Source organism: Drosophila serrata, unplaced genomic scaffold, assembly GCF_035046125.1.
Source record: "Drosophila serrata isolate PLE 108 unplaced genomic scaffold, ASM3504612v1 contig_184, whole genome shotgun sequence".
Classification (NCBI taxonomy): domain Eukaryota; kingdom Metazoa; phylum Arthropoda; class Insecta; order Diptera; family Drosophilidae; genus Drosophila; species Drosophila serrata.
In genome coordinates, this window is record NW_028257082.1 from 9,666,697 (window position 1) to 9,694,049 (window position 27,353).

The 27,353-nt window shown below is 45.2% G+C and overlaps 4 protein-coding genes, 1 long non-coding RNA gene, 3 other non-coding genes and 1 pseudogene across 11 annotated transcripts; 7 read left to right on the forward strand and 2 right to left on the reverse strand.

The window, feature by feature from the left end:
• The first annotated feature begins 78 nt into the window (after positions 1-78).
• Positions 79-11,188, forward strand: ocm (over compensating males). 4 transcript variants are annotated; one of them, XM_086829050.1, is made up of 10 exons: positions 79-124; positions 316-368; positions 556-611; positions 806-833; positions 1,032-1,082; positions 3,441-4,905; positions 4,974-5,946; positions 6,242-6,408; positions 6,481-10,382; positions 10,464-11,188. In XM_086829050.1, the coding sequence occupies exons 6-10, from the start codon at positions 3,442-3,444 to the stop codon at positions 10,648-10,650; spliced, it is 6,693 nt and encodes a 2,230-aa protein (XP_086685176.1). In that variant the 5' UTR covers positions 79-124; positions 316-368; positions 556-611; positions 806-833; positions 1,032-1,082; position 3,441; the 3' UTR covers positions 10,651-11,188. The 4 variants fall into 4 exon arrangements, with proteins under 4 accessions (XP_086685176.1, XP_020797818.2, XP_020797810.2 ...); XM_020942159.2 differs by lacking the exons at positions 79-124; positions 316-368; positions 556-611; positions 806-833; positions 1,032-1,082 and adding an exon at positions 1,726-1,918; XM_020942151.2 differs by lacking the exons at positions 79-124; positions 316-368; positions 556-611; positions 806-833; positions 1,032-1,082 and adding an exon at positions 2,562-3,067.
• Positions 159-247, forward strand: LOC147644432 (small nucleolar RNA Me28S-Gm1083). Its single transcript, XR_015270799.1, has one exon. It is a non-coding gene; the product is annotated as a small nucleolar RNA Me28S-Gm1083 (small nucleolar RNA).
• Positions 400-488, forward strand: LOC147644433 (small nucleolar RNA Me28S-Gm1083). The gene has a single exon (XR_015270800.1). It is a non-coding gene; the product is annotated as a small nucleolar RNA Me28S-Gm1083 (small nucleolar RNA).
• Positions 605-1,431, reverse strand: LOC147644434 (uncharacterized). The gene is made up of 2 exons (XR_015270746.1): positions 1,261-1,431; positions 605-1,204 (listed from the first exon to the last, which is right to left on the reverse strand). It is a non-coding gene; the product is annotated as an uncharacterized LOC147644434 (long non-coding RNA).
• On the forward strand, positions 650-736 carry LOC147644435 (small nucleolar RNA Me28S-Gm1083). The gene has a single exon (XR_015270802.1). It is a non-coding gene; the product is annotated as a small nucleolar RNA Me28S-Gm1083 (small nucleolar RNA).
• cN-IIIB (cytosolic 5'-nucleotidase IIIB) lies at positions 11,109-12,968 on the forward strand. The gene is made up of 2 exons (XM_020944074.2): positions 11,109-11,520; positions 11,637-12,968. Exon 2 carries the CDS (start codon positions 11,784-11,786, stop codon positions 12,738-12,740), a length of 957 nt encoding a protein of 318 aa, XP_020799733.2. The 5' UTR covers positions 11,109-11,520; positions 11,637-11,783; the 3' UTR covers positions 12,741-12,968.
• A 638-nt stretch (positions 12,969-13,606) lies between these two features.
• LOC110176515 (ubiquitin-protein ligase E3C) lies at positions 13,607-18,177 on the forward strand. The gene is made up of 8 exons (XM_020942895.2): positions 13,607-14,342; positions 14,400-15,126; positions 15,187-15,595; positions 15,651-15,772; positions 15,831-16,595; positions 16,661-16,805; positions 16,865-17,564; positions 17,631-18,177. The coding sequence occupies exons 1-8, from the start codon at positions 14,007-14,009 to the stop codon at positions 17,796-17,798; spliced, it is 3,372 nt and encodes a 1,123-aa protein (XP_020798554.2). The 5' UTR covers positions 13,607-14,006; the 3' UTR covers positions 17,799-18,177.
• On the reverse strand, positions 17,991-25,137 carry LOC110176525 (lipase 3). Its single transcript, XM_020942906.2, has 4 exons — positions 24,398-25,137; positions 22,103-22,261; positions 18,796-18,880; positions 17,991-18,515 (listed from the first exon to the last, which is right to left on the reverse strand). The coding sequence occupies exons 1-4, from the start codon at positions 25,046-25,048 to the stop codon at positions 18,187-18,189; spliced, it is 1,224 nt and encodes a 407-aa protein (XP_020798565.2). The 5' UTR covers positions 25,049-25,137; the 3' UTR covers positions 17,991-18,186.
• On the forward strand, positions 22,750-23,674 carry LOC147644436 (chymotrypsinogen A-like; annotated as a pseudogene).
• Positions 25,138-27,353: the final 2,216 nt, after the last annotated feature.

Consider the following 27,353-nt stretch of genomic DNA (forward strand, 5'->3'; position numbering starts at 1 on the left):
AACGCATTTGGCTGTCTTTATTTTCCAAATATTTTTTTGGCTAAAATAGTAATGTTAATCATTTTTTCCTTTCAGCTTGGACATAACTCGGGGGAAGAAGCTTTATTTTCCAGTAATAAATAAGGTAAGTGTGAACTACCGTTTACTTATTAAGTAAATCATTTCTGATGAGTATTAACTTTCGCCCCTATCTGAAAATTGAAACTTCTCTTGTTGAATGCGAGATTGGTCTTACTGAAACCTATACCAAGGAATATAGATTTAGTATTTGAAATCTAATAATATTAACAAGGAATTTCATATATTTATTTGCAGTTTTACGAATGGAAAATACCTTAAACTGGGTTTCATGCGCGTAATAGTTAAAGGTAAGAATAATTTTTATTGCGTAAAAGCGTATTTTTTATGATGAAAAATAACTTTCGCCCCTATCTGAAAATTGAAACTTCTCCTGTTGAATGCGATATTGGTCTTTCTGAAACTTATACTTATTAAAATAACCTAACAAATTGCTTGAAGACTTCTTTACATATATATTTATTTCTTATATTACAGATTACCTCGTCCTAAGAGCATCATTCCGAAATTGTATTTAAAATCACAGTTGAAAGGTAAACATTTATTTTGAAAGGAAGCTTACAATTATCTTATAGTGATGAGTGTTAAACTTTCGCCCCTATCTGAAAATTGAAACTTCTCCTGTTGAATGCGAGATTGGTCTTACTGATTTTTTTCACATTCATAATATTTTAAAATATATTCAAACTTTTAACTAAAATCAAATCGTTTCTTATTTATCTTTCAGATGGCAAAGCATGCTTTCGTTGACCAAGGTAATTATTGTGTATGGCTAATTATTGATTCTATTGCTAATGATGAGAATGGAAAGCTGAATTATGTGGCATGATTTTCACATTAACCGCAACAAAATCCTTATCCAATAGGTCCTACTGATAATATTAAATCATTTAAAAAAGTTTGTGTATACTAACATAAAAACTAATCCTATTAAATGTCCTCCTCCCTTTCAGCCCTCGGAAACATTCCCGCAGATTTCGGCAAACTTTAATAAACACAAAAAGGTTGGTTTTCTTTGTCGCTAGATTTTCCTCAGTACATGATAAGATGATGTGAAAGGAATGCTGAAAATGTGTAATGATTTCACATTAACCGCAACAAAAACAATCCTCTAAATTAGGTCCTGCTGAAAATTTAAAAACAAATATAAATATTCTTTTCCTGTTACCCTAATTTTCTTACTATTGTATACTTTTTCTTTTCTTTACAGGTATAGTACGGCCCAAGAATTTTAATTTATATTCATTTTTGTCTGGACTTTAAAACGTAAATAAAATTAAACAAAGAACACGTGATATTTACTTGGTGGGATTAGGTCATGCGTTTGTAACCTAAAATAACCAGCAGTTTTTTGGCCAAACCTTGTTGGCGGCAATCATTGGCCAGGGGTACCAAAAACAAGAGTGAAAGAAGAGGCACGGCGAGGGCACGAACGATTGTTTGTAAACATAAACTTGAATTGTTCCCAAGTGCACAATACAATGTGTTAAATGATCCTCTTTATTATGTTCTCTTTCTCGATAGTGGGACGCCCTTTCAAGCGGTTAAACTTGTTTTCGTCACATCGAAAATATCAACACTCATATATATTCCGCCTGTGCAGCACTGCGTTTCATTCCATCATCCCCTGGCGCCCTGCCTATCGGTAGCCATGTTGGATTTATCGCAGTCTGTTTGTCTGTCACTATTTGTGTATGTATTCGGCTATGCTTTTTTCGTCGCGGCGTCAACGCGAGCTGTGAGTTGTGAATTGTGAAAATAACTTCTTTAATTACGACGGAAAGACGGATTTGCCATTGTCAGAGAGCTAGCAAGCGGATAATTTATACATTAAGTGCAGGTACGTGACCTCAAAGGCGTTTTAAATAAGTTTTCAGGATACTACCGGCAAGGGGAATTTTTGTAGAGATGAGAGGGTGCTTTTAGGTGACGCATGCGATCGGTTGTGTATGTATCCATTGCGACGCCATGTTGGATTTGAAATTTGAGGTTATTGATTAGTTTTCCGCAAAACGCACGACTTGGGCTTCTCAAAGAACATTTTACATGTGTTCAGTAAAGAAATCCTAGGGACCTGCTGAAATATACCGTTCAGGTACAGGTAGTCAATATTTCACCTTTTTCATTCAGTGTTGATAAACGAATGCATTGCTGGCGGACTGCTTTATTTCGTAATTTATATTATTATTTTTTATTCCGCACTTTTTATCATTAAATAGCACACCCTGAATAGTTAGTGTGGTTAATCAAGCCCATATTGTAAAAACGTAATATTTTTTTTTCATTCCTGATTTAAATACTATTTAGTATACATTTAAAAAAGAAACTACATTCATCTTAGCAAAAGTGCGTTTCTTTAAGACCTCTACCGTTTTTTACTAAAATAATGCTAATAATTTGGTCTTTCTGACTACTTAATCGCGCATATTCAGTGTTGTAAAATAAGGACTTTTCCTCGTAGTTGTCTTCTGGCCTCATTTCTCGTGCATTTTTATATAATACATTTATCGGTCATCGAAGCGCGCACGTGTACCTTTCCGCACCCCCTCTCTCGCTCACACTTGCAAGTGCAACAACAACAGCCGCTAGCTCGTTGCCGTCCGTTCCGCGGAAATGCCTGGAATGAAGAGGGCCCAGGGCGCACGCTACACACACACGCAAGTTGTGAGTCGGAATCTGGATGTTTTGTGATCTGATCGCAAATTCGCACGCGTCGTCAAATTAACTCTGCCGAATTTTTTGTTCCGCGAAGTGTAGTGTAATTGTAATTGTGACGGCGCATAGTACAAAATATTTCAGCCGTTGTGCATAGCCAGCATTGGTGCGGAAAAAAACAAAGCAATGTTTTAACTCACTGCTGCTGCTGGTGCTCTTCGCATCGTTCGGGCGTGTGTGTGTGGTGCTGTGGAAAGGCGCTAAACCCACACCAGCAATCGCTGTCGCTGCGTGCATTTACTGTTTCTGTGATACTTTGGGTCTGTTTGCAAAAGTGCGTAATATTGCTTAATAATACGAATGGTAAATTAATTGTCCGTCTGTGTGTGTGTGTTAGTGTGAGTTATATGAATTTTATGTAGAACACCGTTTCCCCATCCGTTGTGTGTATCTGCAGGCAGGCCAACAGTACCAAAGCTTCACTTCAAATATTTAGTTATTAACATTCTCGTCCTTTGGAAAAGCGCATACATTAAGTCAAACTTTGGCAGGTTTCTAGTGCTGAAAAGAGTGATCAATCCTTTTTTCCGGCCAGTGTTGTCAACTGCTATTAATTTTAAGGATTGGCAATACTGTAAATCTTTTAGGTTTTGAGGTTAAGGTTTCCTTTCTGCGTAATAATGACTTTTCATATTTTTTGCTTGCAGCATGACTGACGATCTGCCTCCAATCACATTGAACCGCAAAGAACTGAGCAAATACCACCGCCTTAAGCGCAAATATCCCGTGTCGCGGGCCTTTCTACACCACAACTGGTGGAATGCCAAACGCTTCATTATCTACGCCCTCAGACCCCGTTGCGTCCTGAGGACCTATGCCTGGCGGTATGTGCGCAGCCATCGCGTACGCCTCTTGCGACGCGTCCGCATCCTGCTCTTCGATCCGCGGCTGAAGCGGATGATCAAGCGTCGTCAGAGGAACGTGCGCCAGTGGTCCAGCAGTCTCGTCAGTCACTACAAAAAGATGGGTCGAATCGAGGAGTACGAGGAGACGGAGCTATACACTGTGCCAGAGCCGCTCGCTGCCGAAGAGGTTTCTAAGCAGATGAAGGAGCAATTGGAATTACTCAAAAGCGGCAAGCGGCCACTGGCATTTATGGAGGATGCCAATCGTAACGTGGAGGTCCTCAATGAAAAGCCAGCCAAGACAGACACTGAGAAAACCATAGAGAAAGAGTCTGAAACCACGGTTGCCATGGAATCCGACCTCTCTAGCTCTAAGGTCACGGTCCTGGCGGAAAAGGCAGATGAGACAGAAATTGAGGTCGCCAAAGACACCGCCGAGGAAGAATCGAAAGCGCCTGAGCCCATGGAAACAGACTTCGCTAACTCAAAGGCGGCGGCTGAAAGGACGCCTAAGAAGACATATGCTCAAACCGCTGCCCAGGATGAGGCACCAACCCCTCCCACACCGAGCAAGGAGCATAGCAGCCAGACCAGCACGTGCTCCAGCGCCGAGAAACCGGGAAAGTCGGAGAAAGCAGGGGGCAGCAAGTTCCTGGACATGCTCATCAGCAAGGTGCGCGTGAAAACCTTTGCGCGCGAGGATAACATACCATCCGAGACCAGTGGGTCAACCCTGCCCGTCGTCTTCGAGGACGATGGCAGTGATGATTTTGTTGGCTTCGACGAAAGCGTCCATCAGCCTGGAATGTTGCTCACGCCGCTAGTACCACAGAACTGCAAGACATTGGATAGGAATTCAGCCTTCGTGAGTGACACCCTAGACGCCTTTATGCGGGAGCATTATACCAATGAGTCTGGGCATGAGGAGAAGGACAAGCTGCTGGAACCGATGGGTCATGACGGGCAGGTAACATCGCATAGCATGGCGCCGCCTATGGACATGCCCGCCGTCCCGGAGGCTCTCCAACGCTTGCGAACAGTTGCCGAGCGGCGACAGTACCTTCAGCGTTGCAAGAACCAGAAGATGGCCATCATTAACAACGAGGCCAACATATACAAGGAGCTACAGCGCAAGCAGCGGCAGCGCAAGGTGAAGATTGGCGCCATGCAGGCGCTGCAGGCGCCCGACTCCCAAATGCCCTTCACCCGTCAGGGCTGGCAGGCTGCTAGTTATGTGGCCACCGAGAATTCCAAGTACTACTATCAGGTTGGTATTCCAGCAATGATATCATGTTGAAGCTAGGCGAGGCTAACATAATCTCAATCCCTTTCTAGGTGATGCAGGTGGACGGGGAGATGGTTCGTTTGCCCGGCGCTCGGGGCAACAATCAGCATCGCGAGAAGAGCCCCTACTTCAGCAGTCTTACGCCAAAAGAGCAGGCCAGCATAAAATGCAGTGACCAGTGTTTGGATGCTCGCATCTGTGACGAGTTGACGGTGATTCCAACGAAAGCGCCCTCACCGAGGAATCCTAAAATCCTTAATCAGTTTCCCCTGCCCGCCATTTTTCGTCCCTGCCCGCTATCCAAAAAACCGCTGCAGAGGCCGCTAGACGACGACACGGCCGCACTGCTGCTCGCCGGCGGAAGCATGGCAGTTGTGAGTATGCCGAACGTACAGCTTGACGTGATGCCGGAAGTGGGCCGGCCTCTGGACGAGATTGCCAAACGGTATCTTCAGCATATTTTGCCACATCACGATATCACACGGGAATGGGCAGAGTTTAGTGTGTCCACGTTGCAACAGCCGCCCGCCTGCATGAAGGATGCTGAAGAACAGGCTGCTCTGACGCCAGCAGGTCGTCGGAAGAGCTTCACGTTTGTCATTCCATACCTGAACGACCGGAATCACATACTGGTGCGTCGAGTTGTGGATCGATCCGAAGAGCTCGATGCTAGCTTCAACGAGTTGCCCGAGAAACTGCAAGAATTCACTTTCCGGCAAAAGCTGCCGCTTGAAGCAGATTCCGATCTTCTGGCCTGTGCCGATATGATCAACGACATGATCAACACGGTGGCCATCAGCTGCAGCGAGAACAGCTTTATAAGCGAGGATCCCGATGCGGCGATTGAGAATTCCATCCGGGATCGGTCGTCTGAGCTGGGTTCCACGAAGGAGGAAAGTGGCAAGGAGGCGGAGAAGCTAGGTGGCAAGTCGAAGCGACTTCCCAACAAGCAGAAGCGTCTGGCCAATGAGCTACGTCGGTTGAATGCCACTATCATAGATGCCGCTGCCAGGAATACTGATGGTGAGTTTATATATCTTTACATTAATTTTGCGGCTCAGACAAACATACGAACATGAGCCGCTATTCCTCGCAAGCCATTGGCCCCTCAAAGTCTGGAGCATGGAATCTGAGAAGGCAGTATCGGAAGAACAATAACAAAGGTTATGCATTTACGAAATTAGACAAGAAAAGTAATTTGATTATTAAGTTGGGAATCTTTCTATTCCCTAATATTTTCTTCTTCAAATATTATAGTAATCCTAAGGCAAAGTCAGAGAAATATTAATGCTTTTATGGTATTTCTTATATTTTCCAGCTAACAAGCCCTGCATGAAGGATCACTGCCAGATGGGTTGCCTCTGCGCCAGCCTGGCAGGCACAGAGTTACCTCTGCGGGATCATTGTAGTAGGCCCGAATGCGTTTTGGAGTGCGGCTGCCTGGGTACGGATCAGGCTCGAGTCATGCGCGTGGAAGCAGCTGATGTAAGCTTATAGTGATTTCTTTCCTTCTTTTTAATTTCCCAGCTTATTGTTTCCCTTTTACTGTAATTTTAGGGTCACGGAATCTCAAATGATGAGGCATATAACTTGCGCCGAAAGGCCACGGCCCGTCTTGCTAAAATGGAGAAGGACTTTACTTCTACCTTGGTGCTCTGCGATAATGCGACGCTTCTAATTAACGAGTCGCAGGGCGACAAAAAGCGTCGCTGCACCAAAGCCCCCAAGCGCTATGAAGATTTCGACGACACTGATATGTTTGAGGAGGAAGTCGAAGTGGTGTCGCCCACGTCGAAGAAGCAAAAGAAGTTGGCTGCCGCGGCAGCTGCTGCTGCGACTGCTGCTGCAGCCGCCGCTGCCAATGCTAAAATAACATCACCTGTTCTCAAGGAACGCTGTACTGTCAACGACACGGATCTGGCGCAACTGAAGCATTGCTTTGTGGGTCTTCGCCGGCTGCAAGACATTGACAACCTGGCAACCTTCTGTATGACTCACCAGTTGTACAACTGCTTCTGCGGTGGTGACTCGCCTGACGGCAAGCCCGTGGTCATCGAGAAGGAGCAGTGGAACACAACGGTGGCCCACTTTAATCCGGAACTGGCCGTCAGAGCGCATTATAGCTTCGAGCGGCAATCGGAGGAGTTGCCGGTGAAGAAGAAAGGCAAGGAGAAAAAAATCAAGGGGAAGGTTGAGCTGAAGCCGGAGAACGAACCAGAGTCGGATAATCCCAAGCCTGACGTACCGGAGGTTAAGACTGATACCAAAGAAGCCTTCAAACCGAAAGAAAAGGTCTCGGCACCCAACAACTTTGTGGCTGAAGTCAGCCCAGTACAACGTTCAGTCGAGTTGGACACTATATACAGCTACTTCCGGACGCGTCCACATATCTGCCGTAGAGCCATATCCGTGCCAAAGAACTCCTATCAGCGTCTCAATCAGCGCCGCGCGGAAAGAGTGCGTCAGTATATGGAACGCCAGGAGACGCCCCAAACTAAGGAGCTTCTCAGGGATCGCATTTCGAGCGCCATTACGCATTACCGGAGGGAAATCGAAAAACAAAGGAAGCGGGAGTTGGGAAGGAAGCAAAGCGTCAACGCTGCCATCATTGAGGTGCGTGATGATTCCGATGGCTGTGAGGTGAGCAGCCTGCTGCTAAAGAGAAGCGCCGTGAATTCAACCAATGTCCAGAAGCCTAGCAAGCGCATGAAGCTCCAGGAAGAGGATTTGCCGGCACCCGAGCCTGAAAGCCCGAGGACATCGGACATCCAGGTGCCCCGTATCGCTGCCTGCTACTCGCTGAATGCTGCCTCTGTTGACGTTTTGGGGTCTGGAATGGCCAGCAATGCATCCGCTGTGGTCATGTCTGTAAGTAATGGCAATGAAACTGATTCGCCCAAGTTCCGATCCTTCTATAACGAGGTGGTGAAGAACATGAACACCCTGGTCAGCAAGAAGATGCAGGACATTGACCTGGCCTTGCAGCGCGAAAGCAAAATCATTCCGGCCCCCAACGAGGAAATTCTCTGCATCATCAAGTGGACCAACTTCCTGGCCGCCTTCGAGTCTGGCTTCGTCTATATCTGGGTGGTTCAGATGAAGACGTACTCCTTTTTGGCGGCCACCACCACCAACCAGATGCCCTCGGTGTGCGGAGCCATCGGTGTTGTGAACACCCGGTTTGCCCCCGATCAGCGAACATTGCCTTTGATGGCAGCGTTGCTGATAGAGGGCAAGCGGAACAACAATACCAACAGACTGGCCGTGGTCATGCAGGGCAGGAAGAGCTATTGGCTCGTCAAGGGCTTCCTGCGTCTTATGGAGGGTAATGCCTGCACCAAGCCAACGCCGCAGACGCATCCGTTGCTCACCAAGAAGATCAATGTGCTTTGCTCACTACTTGTTAAGCAGCGCGTTCGCGAGCACCAGAAGAAAGTGCAGCAAGGAGGAGAAACGTCGTCGTCCACATGCACGTCTCCAGTGCCCGAGGCTCAGGGGACGCCTATCAAGCGCAAGCTGGAGATTGCGGCCGAAGAAGAAGGTTCCTCAGAACAAGAGCCCCAGGGGGCTTTAGTAATTGCCCCTATAGCAACATCATCTTCAATAGCTGTTGCTCCCAACCGCCCTACACCGCCCGTTGCTCCGCCATCGACCTCGAGAAAAACTAACAGTTTGGGCCATACCAACATTGAGTTCCGGAAGGTCACTCATTGTGATGTGGACGAGCTGCAAATACCGGAGCTGCACGACACCGACCATCGCTGGGTGGTGCTTGACATCTTTGATGACTTCTCACACATCTTTGTGCCCGCCTGCGGAGACATGATCTCCTTGACCCGGATCCACACCGTGATGCGAATGTCCGCCGAGTCTCAAAAGGTGGTTCGTTTGCAGTTCTTCCCAAATGCACCCTACGACGCCTTCGTCACGCCCTCCTCCAAGAAGAAGATCTACTTTGGACCGCTCCACCTGGATATGCCGCCGCCGGTGCTTCTGCTGTTGCAGAGTGTCGACAGGAAAATGATGACGCGCGAGGCATACCAGAAAGAGCATGACATTCCCGTCCAGCGCCATAGGCGTAGCATGGCATTTTGGGTGCTTCACCTAAACGGGCAGGTGCACTTCGAGATCGAAGACGACTCAACGGCCAAGTTGGAGGCGACACATGCGATCAAGATTCCCTCGACGCTGTCTGTAAAAATATCTAATAAAAAGGAGCAGCCTATAGCCGCTTTCCCGCCGGTGGTGATCATTGACAGCGATGAGGAGGATGACGAACAGTTTGAGGCGGACCAAACGGTAGACACCAATGACAAAATAACAAATCAACTAAAAGGTGTTACCCAGATTAAACAGGAGCACGCGAGAACGAACTTCACCATTCAGACAATGCCCTTCAGCGGGGCCCTGCAGATCACGGCCGCCGAGTCCGTTGCACCACCGCCCAGCCCTCCAAAGGACGTGACCACCTGCCACCTAACCGGCGGTTTCATGCCATTTATTTCCAAAATACCTGCCAAAGAGGGTGAGCCGTCAGCCAGCAGCACCACCACACAATATCTGACGCCGCAAGTGCAGCTCACGAAGTCTGTGTCCGACGCTACCTTGCCCACATCCAGTTCCTCGGCCCATCCACCCGCTGCTAAGATCAGTCGTACATCGATGCCGGCCTCTAGGATCAACGAGTCACTGCAGGAGCTACTCAGCAGCGGCAATACTGTGACACCTGGCGGAATTACGATCACAAAGTTGGAGAACAACGAAATCCCCGTCAAGATTGGCAGCAAGCGCACCGTTTGCGGAGTTCCCAAGCAGCCAGCACCGAAAGCAATGCCGGCACCATCGGTACTGAAAACCGTCTCTACAGGAACATCTATTCTCAGGAAGACAGGGACAACACCAATGGCCAAGGCCACTCCGTCGGCTCAGCAGCCAAGGCAGCAGTCCTTAGGGACCGCCGCCGCTGCTGGGGGGCCCAGCCCAGGCGTGAAAATATATCCCAGACCAAGTGTTACCGGGCAGCGTCAATCTATGCCCGGAAACGTCACTCCAATGGCTAGGGCGGTGGGTCCGCGCCAATCTCTTCCCACCAAACCAAAGGCTGCCAGTACAGTATCTTATCCGAAATTGCCAGTAGCACCAGTATCATCACGGCTATCGCTGCCAAACAGAAAATTGTTGACCACTGGAGAACGCCAGACCCTGCCAGTAAAGTCTGTTGGCAAGCCGGCCGTTGGTGCAGTTCGTCCGGATCAGGCGGAAGCCCCGTCTCCACCCAAGGCTACACCTACTCCTGCTCAGAAGATTAAGTGCCCAGAATGCTGCTACGGAGTCATGGGGGCCAAGGGATTGCCGCGCTACCGAGTTAAAGTGATGGGCTCTGATGTTATAGTCAAGATACCCGAACTCGAAGTGGTGCATTTCAAGTCATTCATGGCCGCCAGCGCTTTTCTCAATCGGTAAGCTATAACTGGGATATATAATGTATAAACATCTATAATAATTCTGTTTTTGTTTCCTTTTTTTTTTTGCTTCTACAGCCACCTGGCGAAAAATCCCGACTTCAAGGCACTGCTGCCTGGCGATTGGAAGTTTCTGCCTCTAAAACAGATTCGCAATCCGCAACAACAGCAGGGGTCTTTGGTAAAGCAATCGACTGAGGCGACTGAGTCTCATGTGCCATCTAAAAATCAGCAAAACCCAGCCGCCATCATTATCGAAGATTGAAGCGAACAGGAGAGCTATCCATCATCACTCGAAACCTTTAGTATTTAAGCGACACACATGTACACTCCCGTTATCCGAATACATATTATAAATATGTACGCTGTTTAGTTTAAGAATCTAGGTTAGAACCATCAAATGCTCTTTTTTGAGTTCTGTTTAACATTACGGATTAGGTTTTTTAAATACACAACTATATGAAAGTGTTTATAATGTATAATTGATGGTATTCCTCACAGAAATTTCATATTTCGTTAAAAAATCATTATGTAATCTGAGATATCTTAAAATTTAAAGCCTTTCAGAGTTTTAAATGTTTTATTTTTATTAAAAAGAAGTCTTCAGCACTATTTTAAGGCTTACAGAGCTTGTAGGAGACTATATACCAAAATACGCCTGAATTGCCACAAGAAATATGTCTATTATGAGTTGAATTATATATTCGATAATGTATGCACTCTAGAATTTACACTATGGATTTGAAATTAATATGTTGTGTTAAATAAATGTATAGACTGCATATAATTGCAGAAATTCAAAATATTTTCCGAATTTATGATTGAAATTCAAATAAAATAAAAATCGGCGCCCACGCATCAGCAGTTTGGCCGTTCCAATTCCACGGCGTTCCACGCACGCACAGCTGACTTTCCCTTAGAACGCGGAAGCAGGGTGGAACGCAGAATCGCAACCGCAAATGTTTACTCCCGCACATTTTGTGGCGTTAGCTTAGTTCTATTTATTTATTTATAAATAAAAAAGCTTGTGGTATCATTAGAGAGCTTCGATAGTCAGCTGATAAGCACCCGCACCCAGCGTCCAGAGTCGCTGCACAACAAAAATTGGCAAATCCAAAAAGAAAACACCTCCAAGGTCAGCTTATATGCACAAACGATATAGAACTACCAATACATGCACACTTAGTGCGATCGGAAATACATATGTATGTATAAAGTTGACACTAATTCGCTTGCCTAAACAATTTGCAGATAACGCTCCCGAAAGCTCATCGCATTTTCTTCGATCGCTTCCTCAGCGACAACCGCTGGGCCAGATTTCGATACATCGCGAGCAGGGGAAGACGGCCCCTGAGCTACTGCTGCTGGACGCGGAGAACACCATCAGCACTTTTAAAAATGGGCTGTGACGAAAAGCGGGAGCCGGCTGGCGGAATGTTGCGCATTAAGGATATACCAGAGCTGACGCAGGACCACTGTCGGATGCGCGATCCGGCCAAGGTGGAGCGCATCATTAATGAGTTCGTCCTGGGTGGACCGGAACGCATGCAAATCGTGTCTGACTTTGACTACACCATTACCAAACAGAGGACAGAGGACGGCGGCGCGGTACCCAGCAGCTTTGGCATCTTCAACGCCTGCCAGTCGCTGCCGGAGAACTTCAAGGAAGAGACGGACAAGCTGTACCACAAGTACCGCCCCATTGAGATTGATCCGCACATGCCAATCTCTGAGAAGGTCCAGTATATGATCGAGTGGTGGACCAAGTCCGGGGAACTCACCAGCGGGTTCGCCTTCGATCAATCGGAAATAGATCAGATAGCCGAGAAGTACAAGCATGCGCTACGTGACCGCACACACGAGTTCTTTGCGGACCTGCAGCGCCTGGACATTCCCACGCTCGTTTTCTCAGCCGGACTGGGCAACTCGGTGGTCTCTGTGCTGCGACAGGCAAATGTGATGTACCCCAACGTGAAGGTGGTATCCAATTTCTTGCAGTTCCGCGACGGACTCCTTGATGGCTTTCAGCAGCCGATGATTCATACCTTCAATAAGAACGAGACTGTACTTGGAGGCAGCGAATACTACGACCTAGTGCACAACCGGGACCACATCATTGTGATGGGCGACTCCCTCGGCGATGCTGACATGGCGGCTGGTGTTCCAGCCTCCTCGCACATTATGAAGATTGGTTTTCTGTTCGATCACGTGGAAGCCAATATGGACAAGTACATGGACACCTTCGACATAGTCCTAGTGGACGACCAGACCATGGATGTGCCCAGAACCCTGCTGGCCCTCATTGAGAAGCAGCACCAGCTGAACCTACTGGCCGGCAAGCAGAGCTCGCTGTAGGTGCAGGCCGTAAGGGAGGAGGAGGCATACGCGGTCTTAAAAGTACTCGGAGCCCCGTTCCTGCTCTCTCATTAGCAGGAAGGCGGTTGCTAACTGGAAAACAACAGAAGCTACTAATTAGGTGGTTTAGGTTTAGCCATTTTACTCATTTACGAATGAATGTGTATATTTCATGTATTCAGTCATATATTAAAGACAACGTGTTGCTTTGCAAAACCGATGTAAAAACTGAATCTATTTTATGGGATATTATCTTTATGTCTTTATTATCTTTATAAATACTTCCAGAGACGTGTGATGTATTCAGAGCATAATCTTCTTTGGGGTATTAGCTTTTTGAAGATTTACAAGTTCTTTCCAAACCGATATTTGATGTATTATTTTACTTAATATATTTAAAATTTTATAAATAATTAAGGTTAACGTTAAACAAAAGAACAGAATTAAAAAATATTTAAAACTAAAAAACAAATTCAATTAATGTCGAAATTGAACGAAATACAATACAATGGTACTTACATATATTAAATATTAAACATATTAACAACTATAATTTATGCAGAAACCATTATTTCAGCATGAAAAATTTAGAAGATCATATACAATTTGATTCTTGACCTCTGTACATATTTTGTATTCTTAGATTCTGTAATTTAAAAGCTGGTTGAATTATTTCTTACACGCATTTGAAAAAAAAATCGTTTATAAATTTACTTAAATGACAGTTATTTTGTTTTTTCTTATAAATAAATGAATGATAAGCTGAAAATATTCAACGGACATTCCGAAAACTTCGAACTCGATCGAATTTGAGCGAAAGCAAAATCTGGAACGGGTTTTACGCTACTGGGGGTGAGCAAGGTGCCAGTCATTCCATTCACTAGTGGTGGCCCCGATGTCGATAAATTGCTATCGGAATATACAAGAAAAATACACAAATCACTCGCAAATTAGGATTTTACGCACTTTTAATTTGTATACAGGTCCAAAGCGGAGCGCGTACAAGTTAAGAATTTCGACCAGGGAGGATCTTCGCCACAGCCACCGCGGAATCGCAGCGTCCCGCCACGTCCCCAGTTGTCCTGCGAAGCATGTGGAGGAGCGACGCCTGAGAGCAGTTGCCAACAGAAGGCTGGTGGAACGAGCAGCGGATCGGATCAGCTGTAGCCCCCGCACCACTCCACTTCACTCCACACCTTACGCCACTCCACTTAAGGCACCATCCAGCTGCGAGCGAACACAATAATACAGCAATAGTGCAGCGTCATGTTCGGGTTCGACGGGGAGTACCGCCGCCGTCCGGTGCAAAGTCTGGGTGGAGCCTCGCACACCTGCGACCGGGACACTGTCATTCGGAAGGCGGCCCAGGAGCGCCAGAAGCGTAACGAGCTGCGCCAGAAGGAGAACGGAGCGGTGGTGCTGCAGTCGTATGCCCGCTCCTTCATCCATCGTCAGCGGGCCAAGCGGGCCGAGCGGGAGGCATTCGATGCGTTTCTGCTGGCCCGCAAGGACAGCATAACGGAGGACGAGAGCCTGACGTATCTGCTACGGCGCCTCAATTTTTTCTACAGTACCCGCGAGGCTAAGGATGGCGAACGACTGGTGAGTGCTTCCTATTTTTTGTGAGTTATCTTCTATAAGTGCTTCATCCTTCCTTAGATCGAGGTATGCCAGCAGATTTTGCGACAGCCGGGTCGCCTATTGCAGCACTCTGTGATAGATTCGATGTGGCTGCTTAGGGTCTGCAAGCTGCTGGACACTTGCCTTCTCCAGCTATCGCTGTCACATACGGCTCAGGCCATTCCTTTGCGAATGCTGGAAACTTTCACCACCGTATCGGCTGTGCAGCGCCATGTGTTAGATGAGGCACTGCTTTTTAAGTACTTGGAGCGCGTGTTTGGCTTCCTCATTGCCCGCAACTACTTTTTGCGCCTTCGACAGTTGCTGGATGAGAAGTGCCCGCCGCTGGACGGAGAGACGCTGCATGCGCCTAGTCCACAGGCCGATGCTCTGCTGCAGCTGCTGCTCCGACCCTTGGCGGTGGCCAGACGGGCATCAGCTGAAGGGCAAGTTTCGTCCATGTCAACGGCCGTCTTTCAGAACTTCATCGTGGATATTTTAGCAAAGCCCCACACGGATCCCGTGCGGTATTTTGTGCTGCCCTGCCTTGCGGAGAGTACAGAGTTCCCCTTTGATTTGCTGATGCGTTCATTGGAGGCGACATTGAATCTAGTCCCGATGGACTCTGGGGATAACATGACCAGACGGCGCAGCTTTCTGTATCAGGGGACAGAAGACGGCCAGAAGGCAAAAGCCCAGGTCGTTGAGGCGCTGTTCTCATCGTTTCTACTAAACTCCCTCCTGGTGCTGGATCGCAGGCAATTGGGTGAGTTATCTTTGCGTAGAACTAGAACATACAGAACCTATATCTTATATCACATTATAGCCACTTTGCAGCAGAGCTCGCTACTGGTATCTTACATTCGTCTAATCGGGGAAATGATGCCAAATATCCTGCAGTTACCCAAGTCCACGTTGCGGGGTCACGCCAATGCCCCACATCGCCACAGGGACAGCGATGACGAATCTGAGGACTCGGACGAGGAAGAGGATCAGCCGATGGTTCACAGCTTGGACTACGACATGGAGCAACCGGGCAGGATGGTCGTGGAACTAAGTGCTAAGGAACGCGACTGCTTGCTGGAATCCATTGCCATACTAAACGAGTCGGAGCGGGTTGACTTCATTGTTCAGCAGCTGGATCCGCTCATCGAGAATAGTCAGCTAATTTATGCGCTCTGCGAGATTTGTCACAACCTAATGATTTACAATAAGCATGCAGTCTTTGAGTACAAGTAAGATGACAAAGCCGTTAGAGTGGAATATATAGCTAACCCCTTTTCCCCGCAGGTTAGTCTACACTTTAGCCTTTACACCCAAGTTCATCCGTTCGGTGTGGTTCAAGCTAGCGGCGGAATCAACCCAATTGGGCTTCTCTGCTCCCCTTACCCTCATTTCCAAGGGCGTTGTGCGTGAGTATCTTTCTATAACAATTCGGCTTCTTTGTGTATTGAAAAATTCATCCGACAGCCAAGCAACAAGGCGTGGATCGTACTATTCCTCTGCTGGCCACCTTCTGCATGCTCTTCGGCCGCCTTTTGCCCACCTTGCACGATGTGGAGTTTGTGGAAAACAAGCTTCTGGTGCAGACCCAGGCCACCGTTGAACATGTTCAACTCATGCCCTTTTCCATTGCGGAAATCGTGCAAATGTCGAAGACGTTAAAGGACATTAGCATGGGCCTTGTAGAGCTGGCCTTTCCCGAGACGCGCAGCAATTTGGCCAACTATCGCAGTGTCCTCGGACACACGGATGCCGATGACAAGAAGCTGCGCCATCAGAAGCAGATCTGGGCCAACCTTCTTAACGTTGTTGTCTTTGTGCTAAATCAGATTTACACTCGCGATTTGCGACTGGGCTTTTGCCCGGAGGCCCATTGGACGGTTAGTCGGCTCGACTTGCCCCTGGATAGACCCACAGATCTGCCACTGACCCATAGCAGTCGCCTGCGCGGTATTCGACCCTTCCAGCCCATAAGAGACTTTACACGTGAGGACTTTGAAAATGGACCGCCCATGTCCACGAAGCAGATACGCTCCATCACCATTCTCCGGGAGATCCCCTTTGTGGTGGCTTTTAGCAAGCGGGTGAGCATTCTTCAGGGTCTGGTGGCGGCCAACAAGATGCGGGTGCAGGGCAATCTTCAAGCCTTCCTGCAGGGACCCTCCATAATGATCACGGTGAGGCGGTCGCATTTGTACGAGGATGCCTACGATAAGCTGCGTCCTGAAAATGGTGGGTTCGATTATCAAATACTCCATATCTATAATTACAATTTAAAATCTTAAAATTCTGTGTAGAACCCGATCTGCGTTTCAAGTTTCGCATACAGTTTATATCCCGGCTCGGTCTTGATGAGGCGGGCATCGATGGCGGTGGAGTTTTTCGCGAATTTCTGTCGGAGCTGATCAAGACTTCTTTTGATCCGAATCGTGGTTACTTTATGTAAGTATTTGACAAATATTTCGAATGAAAAAGCCATAATTTGTGTGATTTATCCCCAGGGTAACCACGGACAATAAACTGTACCCGAATCCAAATGTGCAGGACATTTGCGAGGAGTATGAAAAGCACTACTACTTCATTGGCCGCATTCTAGGCAAGGCCATCTATGAAAACTTGTTGGTGGAGCTGCCCCTAGCTGAGTTCTTCCTCACCAAGCTGGCCGGCAAATATTCCGATGTGGACATCCATCAGTTGGCCTCCCTCGATCCCGAGCTGTATAGGAACCTGCTGTACTTGAAGGACTATACGGGCGATGTAAGTGAATTGAATTTGGACTTTACCGTGGCCAGCAGTTCGTTGGGACAGACACAGATTGTCGAACTGAAGCCGCAGGGCCAGACCATCCCAGTGACTAATTCGAATCGTATCGAGTATTTGCAACTGATTGCGGACTACAAGCTTAACGTACAGATACGCCGACACTGCAATGCCTTCCGCAAAGGCCTGTCAAACGTTCTGCCCATCGAATGGCTTTACATGTTTAGCAACAAGGAGCTGCAAATACTCATTTCGGGTGCTGAGATACCCATCGATCTTGAGGATCTGAAGAAGCACTGTAAATACGGTGGCGAATTCACACCAGAACACCCCTCAATTGTGGCGTTCTGGGCGGCACTGGAGGGATTCGATGATATGCAGCGCCGGAATCTGTTGAGGTTCGTCACCAGCTGTTCCAGGCCGCCGTTGCTGGGCTTTAAGGTTGGTATTTAAAGCTTTTATTTATTTTATATTATTCGAAGAAAACTCATTAAACTGTTTTATTAGGATCTGGACCCACCGTTCTTAATCCAAAATGCTGGCGACATGGAACGCCTGCCCACAGCTAGCACCTGCACCAATCTGCTGAAGTTGCCACCTTTTAACAGTGTGGAACAAATGCGTGAGAAGCTACTCTATGCCATACAATCCAACGCTGGCTTTGAACTCAGCTAATCTGTCGAAGCCCCTCCTCTCCCCTGAAATCCAGAAACATATCTAAAACCACAGCCAGCCAATTCAAGAAAACGAATCACAATACCTTAAAATCGGCAGAGAATGCGGTGAAACTATTCCAGCTAATTTACAAAACATTGTACATTATGATTAACGTAATTGCTTAGTGTAAAGTATGAAGCTTATGAGGTCTCTGTTTATCTAAAGTTCTCTTTGTATTTGTTTGAGTTTGTTTTTTCTTTTACCAAAATATATATATATAGAGATATATATGCATGTATGTAAATCAAGCAAGGCAAGCTCAGAATATTTGAATAAATGAAGGGGCAAGTGTTTGGACCCGAAATAAGGTATCCATACACCCCTTTTCCCTGCAAAATTTGTGCCATCACCTGCCCGGGAGCACCGCCACCGTTGACGTTGCGTCCAATTGCCAGGCCTGCTGAATAATTCGCTCGTAGACCATTCGTGGCGCCGTGACGGCAAACAGAAAGTCTATGTGATTATAGCCAGGCACCTGGTACATCTGTGTTCGGCTGTTCCGCAGTTCCCTGACCAGGCGTTGCACATCCGCCTGAATGGCCAGCACGTCCCGGGTGCCATGGAAGATCTGCAGCTGCAGGCGAACATTGGTCAACTGATATGAGGGCGGCGTGGCCTGTCCATATCGCAGCGCATTGAGTCGCGGTGAATGGTAGTCGTACTGCTGGAATTGGCCTGTGGACAAAACAAAGAGCATCAATGATTATTCCGCCTCCACAAGGATAACCTAGCTACCAGGAGGCGCATACAGTGAACAAAATCTGAGTTATTCGTTAAATATGTGGTATTGTTTAATTTTTAAAAGAGATTAACAGGTATTTAAAAATGAAAATAGTAAAGTATAAAGTATTCAAAAGTTATACAGTATCCTCAAAGTTTGTTAGTTTAAGCACGAAAATCTCCTGAATTCTTATTTTCTCTGTGCACCTGTGCATATGTCTGATGTCCAACTTACCGCTATTGATGAGCTGTCCAAAATGTTGCAGCTGGCGACGCGACATGCCCGCCGGTGTCGTCTGCAGGATGCGTGGCAAGATGTTCTGGCAAAAAAGGAGGAGAAAAGACGAGGGCCATTTTGTTAGGCTTAAACTCCCAAAACGCTTAAATTTTATGAGCAACAGCCGGAAACAGGACCTCACCCTGCCCCGACCATGTCGGTGTCGGTGTATCGGTGTGCGCTCAGGCTGCTATTTCCGTTTCATTGCGACACAAAGCATACACGGAAGTGCACACAAGCAGACACACACACACTCGTCACACACATATACACATATACCACCCTCCGTAAAAATCACACATGAGCGGGCACAGGAGCGAGGTCTCAGGGCAAAGGCCAAGAGGTCCTTGCTTTGATGCTCCGGCCTGGGGGAGTTGAATTTATATTGCGGGTATTTGTTTTGAAATTAGCTGCTTATTTGTTGGTGGACGCTCCGCCTCAGCCTCTGATTAAGGTAAGTGCATTGAGATTTTCCATTTTCAATTTTCCATTCAGTATATTGAGATTGATATTGATATTGCCTAAGGGCAATGTAGGAGGCTGGACAAGAGGCTTTCAAGGCAGCGGCTAACTAAATAGAGTTGTTTTCTAAAGAAAACATTGAGGGGAAACTCGGGATATTCCTATTTTAATCTTTTATTTTATGTTTATCTTGAGAAGACTATTCAAAAATGAGTTCCAATTCTTACAATAATATAAAAACCTTTAAAAATGTATGATGTAAAAGTTGATTCGAGGTTTTAAAAAGCAAAATAAACAAAGTAATAGAAATCCTCTTATTTTATTGTTATTCTTTCATTAAACCGAGCTGATTGATTGTACAGTTCAGGATAAATATTTTATTCCGATCTGATATCACATCAAAGAAGTAAATTGAATTTCAAGTGAAATATTTATAAGCTGCTTATGGTCTTGTTTTCCGATAAGCACACTTGTTTATCTTAAATAAATGGGACATGTCAGTGGGAACTATTTAAAATCAATGCTTTCCGTTTAATTCAGAGAATCCCTTGTTTAAACACAATATCCCCAAAAAAGTTGAGAGTTTTTTTGCTCGTGTTATTCCCCCTTTTTTTTTGCAGAGGGAATGCAACGACTCTTCGGTTATAGAATTTTATGTAAATCGCTTCGACTTTAAACTGCCATGACAAGCCATTGAAACGTTGCATGCATCGTCCTGCGGCGACATATTTTTTTTGTTTTGATGTTTATTTGATTTTCCGCCTGGCCGTTGCATTTCCCATTTTTTCTTTGTTTTGTTTTCTTATTTCTTTTCCTTTTTCTTTTTTTTTACAACCAGCCAGCAACTTGTGGCAAATACTGGCAATTTTGTGCCGCCAGCTTGTTTGTGTTTCCCCGAGTTTTTCTTTTCGTTTCGTTTCGTTTCGCTAGCATTTATTTCTTTACATCTTTTATTTTCAGCTGGAATCTTATTCGACGCAGTGCAGTTGGCCAAGAGTGTTGAACTTTGCGAGGGTCGTGGGGGCGGAGGCCGCGGAGGTTACTAAATATGCGCAAATATTTATTCGGAGCGGCTCCGTAGCTCTAGCTGTGGCAAGTTCGACAGTTGTCGCCAGTATCGCCTCCGCTCCATTTGCTCAAGCTCCAGCGTCTTTTTGCTGGATATTTGCCTAACAATATCTAGCTGCTGGGTCTCTGGTCTGTTGACTTTTTATGGGAGTTATGAGCGCTAACACAGATATGACACGCGCTTGCACTCGCTTGACACTCGTGTCGTCAAGTGGCAGTAGGTACCAAAGAAATACTTGTTATTCACTTGCCAGCGATGCCGACGACAAATAGTATTTGCCTAGCAATTTTCAGCTATATTCCCAGTCAACAATCAAGATTTAGCTACATTTTTAGTTGCGCCGCAAAAAGTATGCTATACTTTTGTGTTAGTAAAGATCAGACCTTTAATAATCACCTAGGTAAAACTACTTGATTCTCCTTTATTTGTGGAAAATGCTTATTTACTGCCTTTATTAAAGGTTTCAAAAGCCCCGTAACATGGCAAACCCCTTGGATTATTCAGAGCCGTGAAATGCTTATTTATGGCTGCATATGTGAAAAGATTTAAGAACTATAACCTGAAGAACTTTTTAACCCTTTTTTTTTCATGCTCCCCACGGCAACTATAAAATGTTCAATTCCAGCTTCGGCAGCAGCACTGCAGTAGTGTTCAGGGTTCCGCAGCCAATTGGCCAAAGCCCCCACTTTAATAACTTACAAGCGGCACTTGGCGCCCCCGAATCCCTAACTCACTTCAGTTGGTAGTAAGCCTTTTGAGCACGCGCCCCCGAAACGCTCCGGACACACAGATAAGCCATAAAGTTTTTTTCTGTTCTGTTTTTTTTTTGCTTTCGTTGCACGAGCGCGATTTATTTGCCATATTTCACGGCAAAACAAAATTTAAATGTACCGTGTGCTGCGCGGGAAACAAAAAGTGTTTAAGGCACCGTGGCGTATACGTAATGTGTGTTATACTCTAGTTAGAAGCCGCCAGCTGGGGCGGGAGAGAGGAATTGAAGTTTTTGTTCGGGACAAGGGGGAGGGGGGAAAAAGTTTAGCACACCTTTTGGTTGCACATTACACCAGAAAAGTCCCGGAATTCCCGGAAAGTTGATTCAAAGATGCTCTAAATAATATTTTTAAACCTTTTGTACACATGTTTTGGAAAAATTTTTGTAAATTGCTGCTGTATTCTAGTGAATTTATATAATTTAAAGGGTTTTAACTATTTATTTACTTAACTTTAACATATAAATTCTCAAAATAAATATCAAGGAAACTTACTTTTTTCAGAGAATTTTATAGTTCTAAACTTATTCACAACTTATTATTATTTAAATCCCTATAAAACAAAATTAAATCTTAATATATTCCAGCTAATTGACAAGTTGTGTACCTGAGCCCATTAACCCCTTTTTTTTGGTTCGGCATTACCCTTTTCGTTCACAATAGTTCTGGCCTGACTTTCAACCAGGAAGCTTTTGCCCAGCAAGAGCAGCTCGTTTACGCATTTAAATTCAAATAACTTTTATTACCGAAACTAAGGCCCATGCCCCATGCCCCATGCTGCTCCTGCTGCCCCTGCTGCCCCTGCTGCTGCACGGGTTTGTCTGTTTCTGTGCGTCTTTGTGGGTGGGTGGGAAATGGCCACTCACTCCAGAGTGCAATAAAAACTTTAGCATACAAGAGGAAAAAAAGTTTTCGGGGGCGCTTTGTTGGCTAAATTATGGCCCGCATATATAATCGTACTCACACGATCCAATGGATAGTCGCTGAAGCCCACGTACAGGGAGGTGAACAGGGTGCACAGGGCGTAGGTGGGCAGGGTGGCGCTACAGAAGTACTGGCCACCCACCTGGGTCAGTGACGTGGCCGGGAGCAGCTCATGGAGGCCAAGTGTGTTTAATAGCATCTACAGGGAGAATTATTTCACAGCAATATCAGTTCATAATTCAATTTAATACTTTTGTCATAAAATTATACAATTCATCATAACTAAATAAGAAGTATGCAATACAACAAAATTAATATTTTATTTTAAATTAATGGTTTTTCTAATAAATATTTGTACGTATAAACCAAGGAAAAGCTGAAAAAGCCAGCTGATAAAAAAAATTCTATACTATCATTAAGCTTAGCTTTGATTATAGAAGCTAAAGCTATCAAATTTTGTGACAACAATATTATCTGTGTGGCAATGGTCTAAAGGTTGTCAATGTTCCATAATTTGAAACAATGATAAGCAGCTATTGCGAACCTTATGTTCATCTCTTGGCACTCTGTTTGATTCAGTTTCTTCCAGGTGACAGAAAGATTATTAGTGATTTTGATTTTTGGGCTTTTGTTTCAAAAATTCTCCGCTCAACTATTGGATGACCGATGTGGCATGAATCTAGCAGCAAATTATAGAATTTCAAATGGCTTGGATGGCAGCCAAACGTAATGAACAAAACTTTATATGTGGCGGCACTTTGATTCATAAACGTACATAAGTAAAAATATATATGTATTTAAAAATAGTAAATTAATAGGAAATTGAAATGGATTTATTTCTTGTCAGGTTTTGTGTGGACCGCCGCTCATTGCATTGTAAATCAGGGCAGATTGTAAGTAAACTAAAAGAGCAAAATAATTTTAAAAACATTATACAACAAATATTTCACACAGATTAGTAAAGTTGGAAACATATAACTTATCAGCGGTATGCCGAAGAGTACAGTGGGATACTCTAGCATAACGTTGCAAACCGACATTGGTCTGCTTAAGCTACCACTCGACATTGTGTTCTCTGGTAAGATCGATGGCCTCTGATAGACCATAGCTTTATCCGATATGCATTAATTCACATCACACATTGCAGAACAAATCTACCCAATCTGCATTAATTTGGATACCACGTTGCAGGGAAATGTGGAAACTTACAAATTCGATGCCTTTGGCTGGGGAAAGACGCAGACAGCCAACACAAGTGACATTCTACAGAAAGTGACACTTGATCAATACGATCCCAATAGGTGCTATAATTTAATTTATACGCCATTAACTTCAAATCAGATCTGTGCTGGGTCCTCGAACAGTGACACCTGCATGGGCGATTGTGATTCACAGACGTATGTATATTTAAAAAAGAAATCATTACTATATTAATTATAATGTTTTTTTGTTTTTCGTCAGGCTACGTAATGACCGCCGCCAATTGCATTGGGGACATACAAGAAACCATGTGAGTAAATCTATGATTCTTTGGATTTAATATAATAATACTAATGTTTGCAGATTTGTAAGGTTGGGTACCTACTGTCCTCAAGATAATCATTCCCGATGACTACGACCAAACAAAATTAATTCATGATATTGGTTTGCTGCAACTACAACGCGATATTCAGTTCAATTGTAAGTCTAATTACGTTTTATCGCTTCTGATGGAGCTTACTTTGTGTTCCTGTCCGCAGGGTGTGTCTATCCGATATGCATTATCTTGAATCCGGAAATTAAATCCAAAGTGGAAAATGCTTTTACATTTGATGCCTATGGCTGGGGAGAAACAAGGGAGATTCGACCTATCTCCCTCCTTCAGAAAGTCCTCGATCAATACAATCGCAGTGAGTGCGACATAGAGTTTGGAGATTCACTCCTTTCAAGTCAGATTTGTGCTGGAGCTTCAGTAGGAGACACGTGTTATGGGGATACTGGGGGTCCTCTGACAAAAAAAGCTGTTGTCAATGGACTTCGGGATCATAAGCTATGGATCAAGTGCTTGCAATGGAATAGGAGTTTATACCGATGTCACAAGTTATACTGACTGGATTGTGCAAAAGGTTAGGGGATTACGAAAAACTATGTGATATAATATTTTTTTCCATAGGAAATATTCAAAAATAAATCGGTTAAAGTATATAACATATGAATGAATTAAATCTCAAGTATTTAAACTTTGATTTTCCCAAACCAAGCATTGTTTCTTGTTCTAGTGAATTATTGTTTCTAATAAGTATTTTTCCTCAATGCAGAGCTTATCACTAACCCACTACCCATCAAGTATACGCACTGTGACTCCGGAACTGTCGCTGGCCAGCAATCGCAGTGGCGGACTGCTCAGGTGCTTGAGGAAGGCCACCGGTGCCATTAGCGCCGCATTGGTGAACCGAGCATTGTACTCCGGTCGCTGTGACAGCAGCACCAGCAGCACCGTGGTCCCCTGCGAGTGGCCAACATAGTGCAACTGCCTTTGGCCCGTCCGCGCCAGCACGTAGTCCACGGTGGCGGGCAGGTCGTAGATGCCAATCTCGTGCCAGCTGAACTGCCAGAACCGGGCGTCACTTGTCGCGAGGCTGCGATGCCCACGGGAGTGGGTGGTGCCCCTGGCATTGCCCATCCAGACGTCGAAGCAGCGGGCATGCAGCTCCAGGGCCAGCGATCTACCACGGCCTCCCGCAACAAAGTCCCCGGCGGAGCCGAGGAGGCCGTGCATCAGCAGAAAGGGGCGCAGCTGGCGAGTGGCACACCGGGGATTTCGTGGCGCCGGAATACGATGAACACTCAAACGATAACCGTCGGCGGTCTCTACGCGATGCACCTGACACTCGAGCCGCTGACGCTGAACCGCCTGACACACGGAATCGATCAGCGGCGATGCCCGTTGTCCCAAGATCAAATGTGTCCAGCCGAACAGCACTATATAAACCGGGATGAGCTTCATAATGTGTGATTTCGAATGCGACCTTTTAGGACATGATTGTGGTTACGTGACGTTCGAATGGCAACTGCCGTTGGCGGTTTATTCGCTGGCGGGTTTTTGTGTTTGCGTATACGCAATGTGGCCGGTGTGCTCTATTCATAACTATAGAACGCAGTCACTGTGAATGGAAGCTATAAATAAATGCATTTTTCAACTTTTGTTTACCCGCCCCGTCACACAATTGATGGCACCGAAGGTGTCTGGCCTAGAAACGTTAAAATATGCAGTTTTCGAGTGCCCCAAAATGGTTAAGTAAATCTTACAGACTTTATATTGTTGAAATTGCTATGTGGATAGTATATACAGGTACTGTTATTGTAGTATGTAAATATATTAAAAAGATTTCTGGTTAAATAATTTATACTTCATAATCCATATTAAATATAGCTCTGTTTACTTTAGTTTCTATCAACTGGACAATGGATCCTTATATCCTAATTAACTGTATTAATTTGCGATCCGATTTTCGCCAATTTTGCGCTATATGGCCAAAACCGCAATCTGCTGCTGGACAATGCATTTGGAGACGAAATCAAATATGTACGTTGAGTATATATCATGTATTACACTCTATACTGGACGACTGACAGACAAACCGCCGGAGTGACTGACATCGGACAGCACATGTTGGGGCAGAAGCAGGCAATGTGATTTACAATCTGAATGGCTTGGACGTGTTGAAAATGCAATCGTGCTAATTAAAACGACCGCGACACAGAGCGTGTGAAATTATTACATAGCATATATATAGCACTATATAGATGTGAGGGTACTCCCAACTCCAATAATTTGCAGATCGGGGGAGCTAGTGTGGCTTGTCTCGGTTGCCATTGGAGGAGGGAAGGCAATTAAAGAGTGCGGTCAGTTGAATGACTATTCTAGTTTTGGTCAACGAAAGTTTAATGGTTATAGTTCATTCATTTGGTTATTTCGCAATGTTTTTGCGGTGTCCTGGCAATAAATGAGTGTTTTTTTGTTTACAAATTTACAAATTTACAAAAGAGGATTTTATGGAATATAATTGAAAATAAATAAATTAAAGGGATCGGCTCTGGCATTTAGCTACAAATTTGTTCATTTTTAAAGCTTAAATTAAGCAGCAAATAGTAAGGAATTAAAATTGAAAAATGCTAAAAAAATATTAAGGCGTTTTCTTGGCAAAACTTTTCAATCTGCAGCCTTGATAAAAACTCTACCTAAAACTTCGACTCGGGCAATCTGCAGGCATTAAAACTGAATCTCAACTTGACCCGTAACCGCAAAACTTTCAGGACATTGTTGAAATGGATCTCATCACATATTAAGCGTTTCAAAAACACACCAAAAAGAAAAAAAAGAAACGAAATTGGTTTACTTGCTGCTCGAGAGTTATGGAAATTCATTACTGGCCGAACAAGAGGGAAAATTCCTTTCCAAATGAGAATAAAATCAAGAAGAAAACCTTGAAAGAGTGGCGTGGGGTGGCTGGGTTGGTTGATGAAAACATGGCAAAGGCAGCGTCGAGTTAAGTAAATATGATTCAAGGACACTTGACTCGCTGTGGAATCCCTTTGGCCACTTACTTTCGTGCACAGATTCCCGGCCCCGTCTCGTCCCATTGGAAAAAGAGATTTTAATACTTTCTCGCACAAAAGCTACTTAAAGTTTGCCTTGGCTTGGCTTGGCGCTTAATTCGTTTTCTTCTCCTGTTTTTTTTTTACTGTTTTGTCAACAGGAAACAAAGCCAGAACGGAGGAGCAAAAAAAGAGAAATAAAAGTTTTTTGTAAATTGAGTTAAGTTAATTTTTTCTTTGTTTTTACCAAGTTTTCGGTTTTTTTTTGGCAGCAGGAAGTTTGCGCTTTGGTTTGCCTAATAAATGTGCGTGCAAACAAAAGGCCAGATGGAAGCGAGTGAGTGAGCAAGTGAGAGGCTCTATGCCGGGCAGACAGTTGTTGCGACAGCCAAAAGGATAAAGGATAATGACAGCCATTAGTATTAAGTGCGCGTTGGCTACTTGGGATCCCTCCCCCAATGTACCAGGTTTTTTCTACGCTGCTTTCCTTTCCCTCGTTTGCTCCCTCGCTCGCTGGCTCTATCCCCCGCTCATTAAAGTTGTTAAGTACTTGGCGTAAATGTGGCTTTTCCAGGGGCCGCTACTCCTGGGGATTGGGGATTGCTGCTTCCCTCCATTAAAGTTAATTTAAATGCGCCTTAAGCGCTTCAACTTAATTCGATGGTCGAAAAGAAGGAAGCCAAGCCCCCATACTGAAGGTCACTGAACTAACG

What these genes read in the sequence shown, in the direction of transcription:
- ocm (XM_086829050.1), top strand. Translation starts at nt 3,442, where the DNA reads ATGACTGACGATCTGCCTCCAATCACATTGAACCGCAAAGAACTGAGC. An exon ending in TGCGCGTGGAAGCAGCTGAT is followed by an intron (nt 6,409 to 6,480) that starts GTAAGCTTATAG and finishes CTGTAATTTTAG; the next exon opens with GGTCACGGAATCTCAAATGA. An exon ending in GCCAGCGCTTTTCTCAATCG is followed by an intron (nt 10,383 to 10,463) that starts GTAAGCTATAAC and finishes TTGCTTCTACAG; the next exon opens with CCACCTGGCGAAAAATCCCG.
- cN-IIIB (XM_020944074.2), top strand. Translation starts at nt 11,784, where the DNA reads ATGGGCTGTGACGAAAAGCGGGAGCCGGCTGGCGGAATGTTGCGCATT.
- LOC110176515 (XM_020942895.2), top strand. Translation starts at nt 14,007, where the DNA reads ATGTTCGGGTTCGACGGGGAGTACCGCCGCCGTCCGGTGCAAAGTCTG. An exon ending in CTAAGGATGGCGAACGACTG is followed by an intron (nt 14,343 to 14,399) that starts GTGAGTGCTTCC and finishes ATCCTTCCTTAG; the next exon opens with ATCGAGGTATGCCAGCAGAT. An exon ending in TAAGCTGCGTCCTGAAAATG is followed by an intron (nt 16,596 to 16,660) that starts GTGGGTTCGATT and finishes AATTCTGTGTAG; the next exon opens with AACCCGATCTGCGTTTCAAG.
- LOC110176525 (XM_020942906.2), bottom strand. Translation starts at nt 25,048, where the DNA reads ATGAAGCTCATCCCGGTTTATATAGTGCTGTTCGGCTGGACACATTTG. An exon ending in GCGACTATCCATTGGATCGT is followed by an intron (nt 18,881 to 22,102) that starts GTGAGTACGATT and finishes CTTTTTTGCCAG; the next exon opens with AACATCTTGCCACGCATCCT. An exon ending in TGGACAGCTCATCAATAGCG is followed by an intron (nt 18,516 to 18,795) that starts GTAAGTTGGACA and finishes TTTTGTCCACAG; the next exon opens with GCCAATTCCAGCAGTACGAC.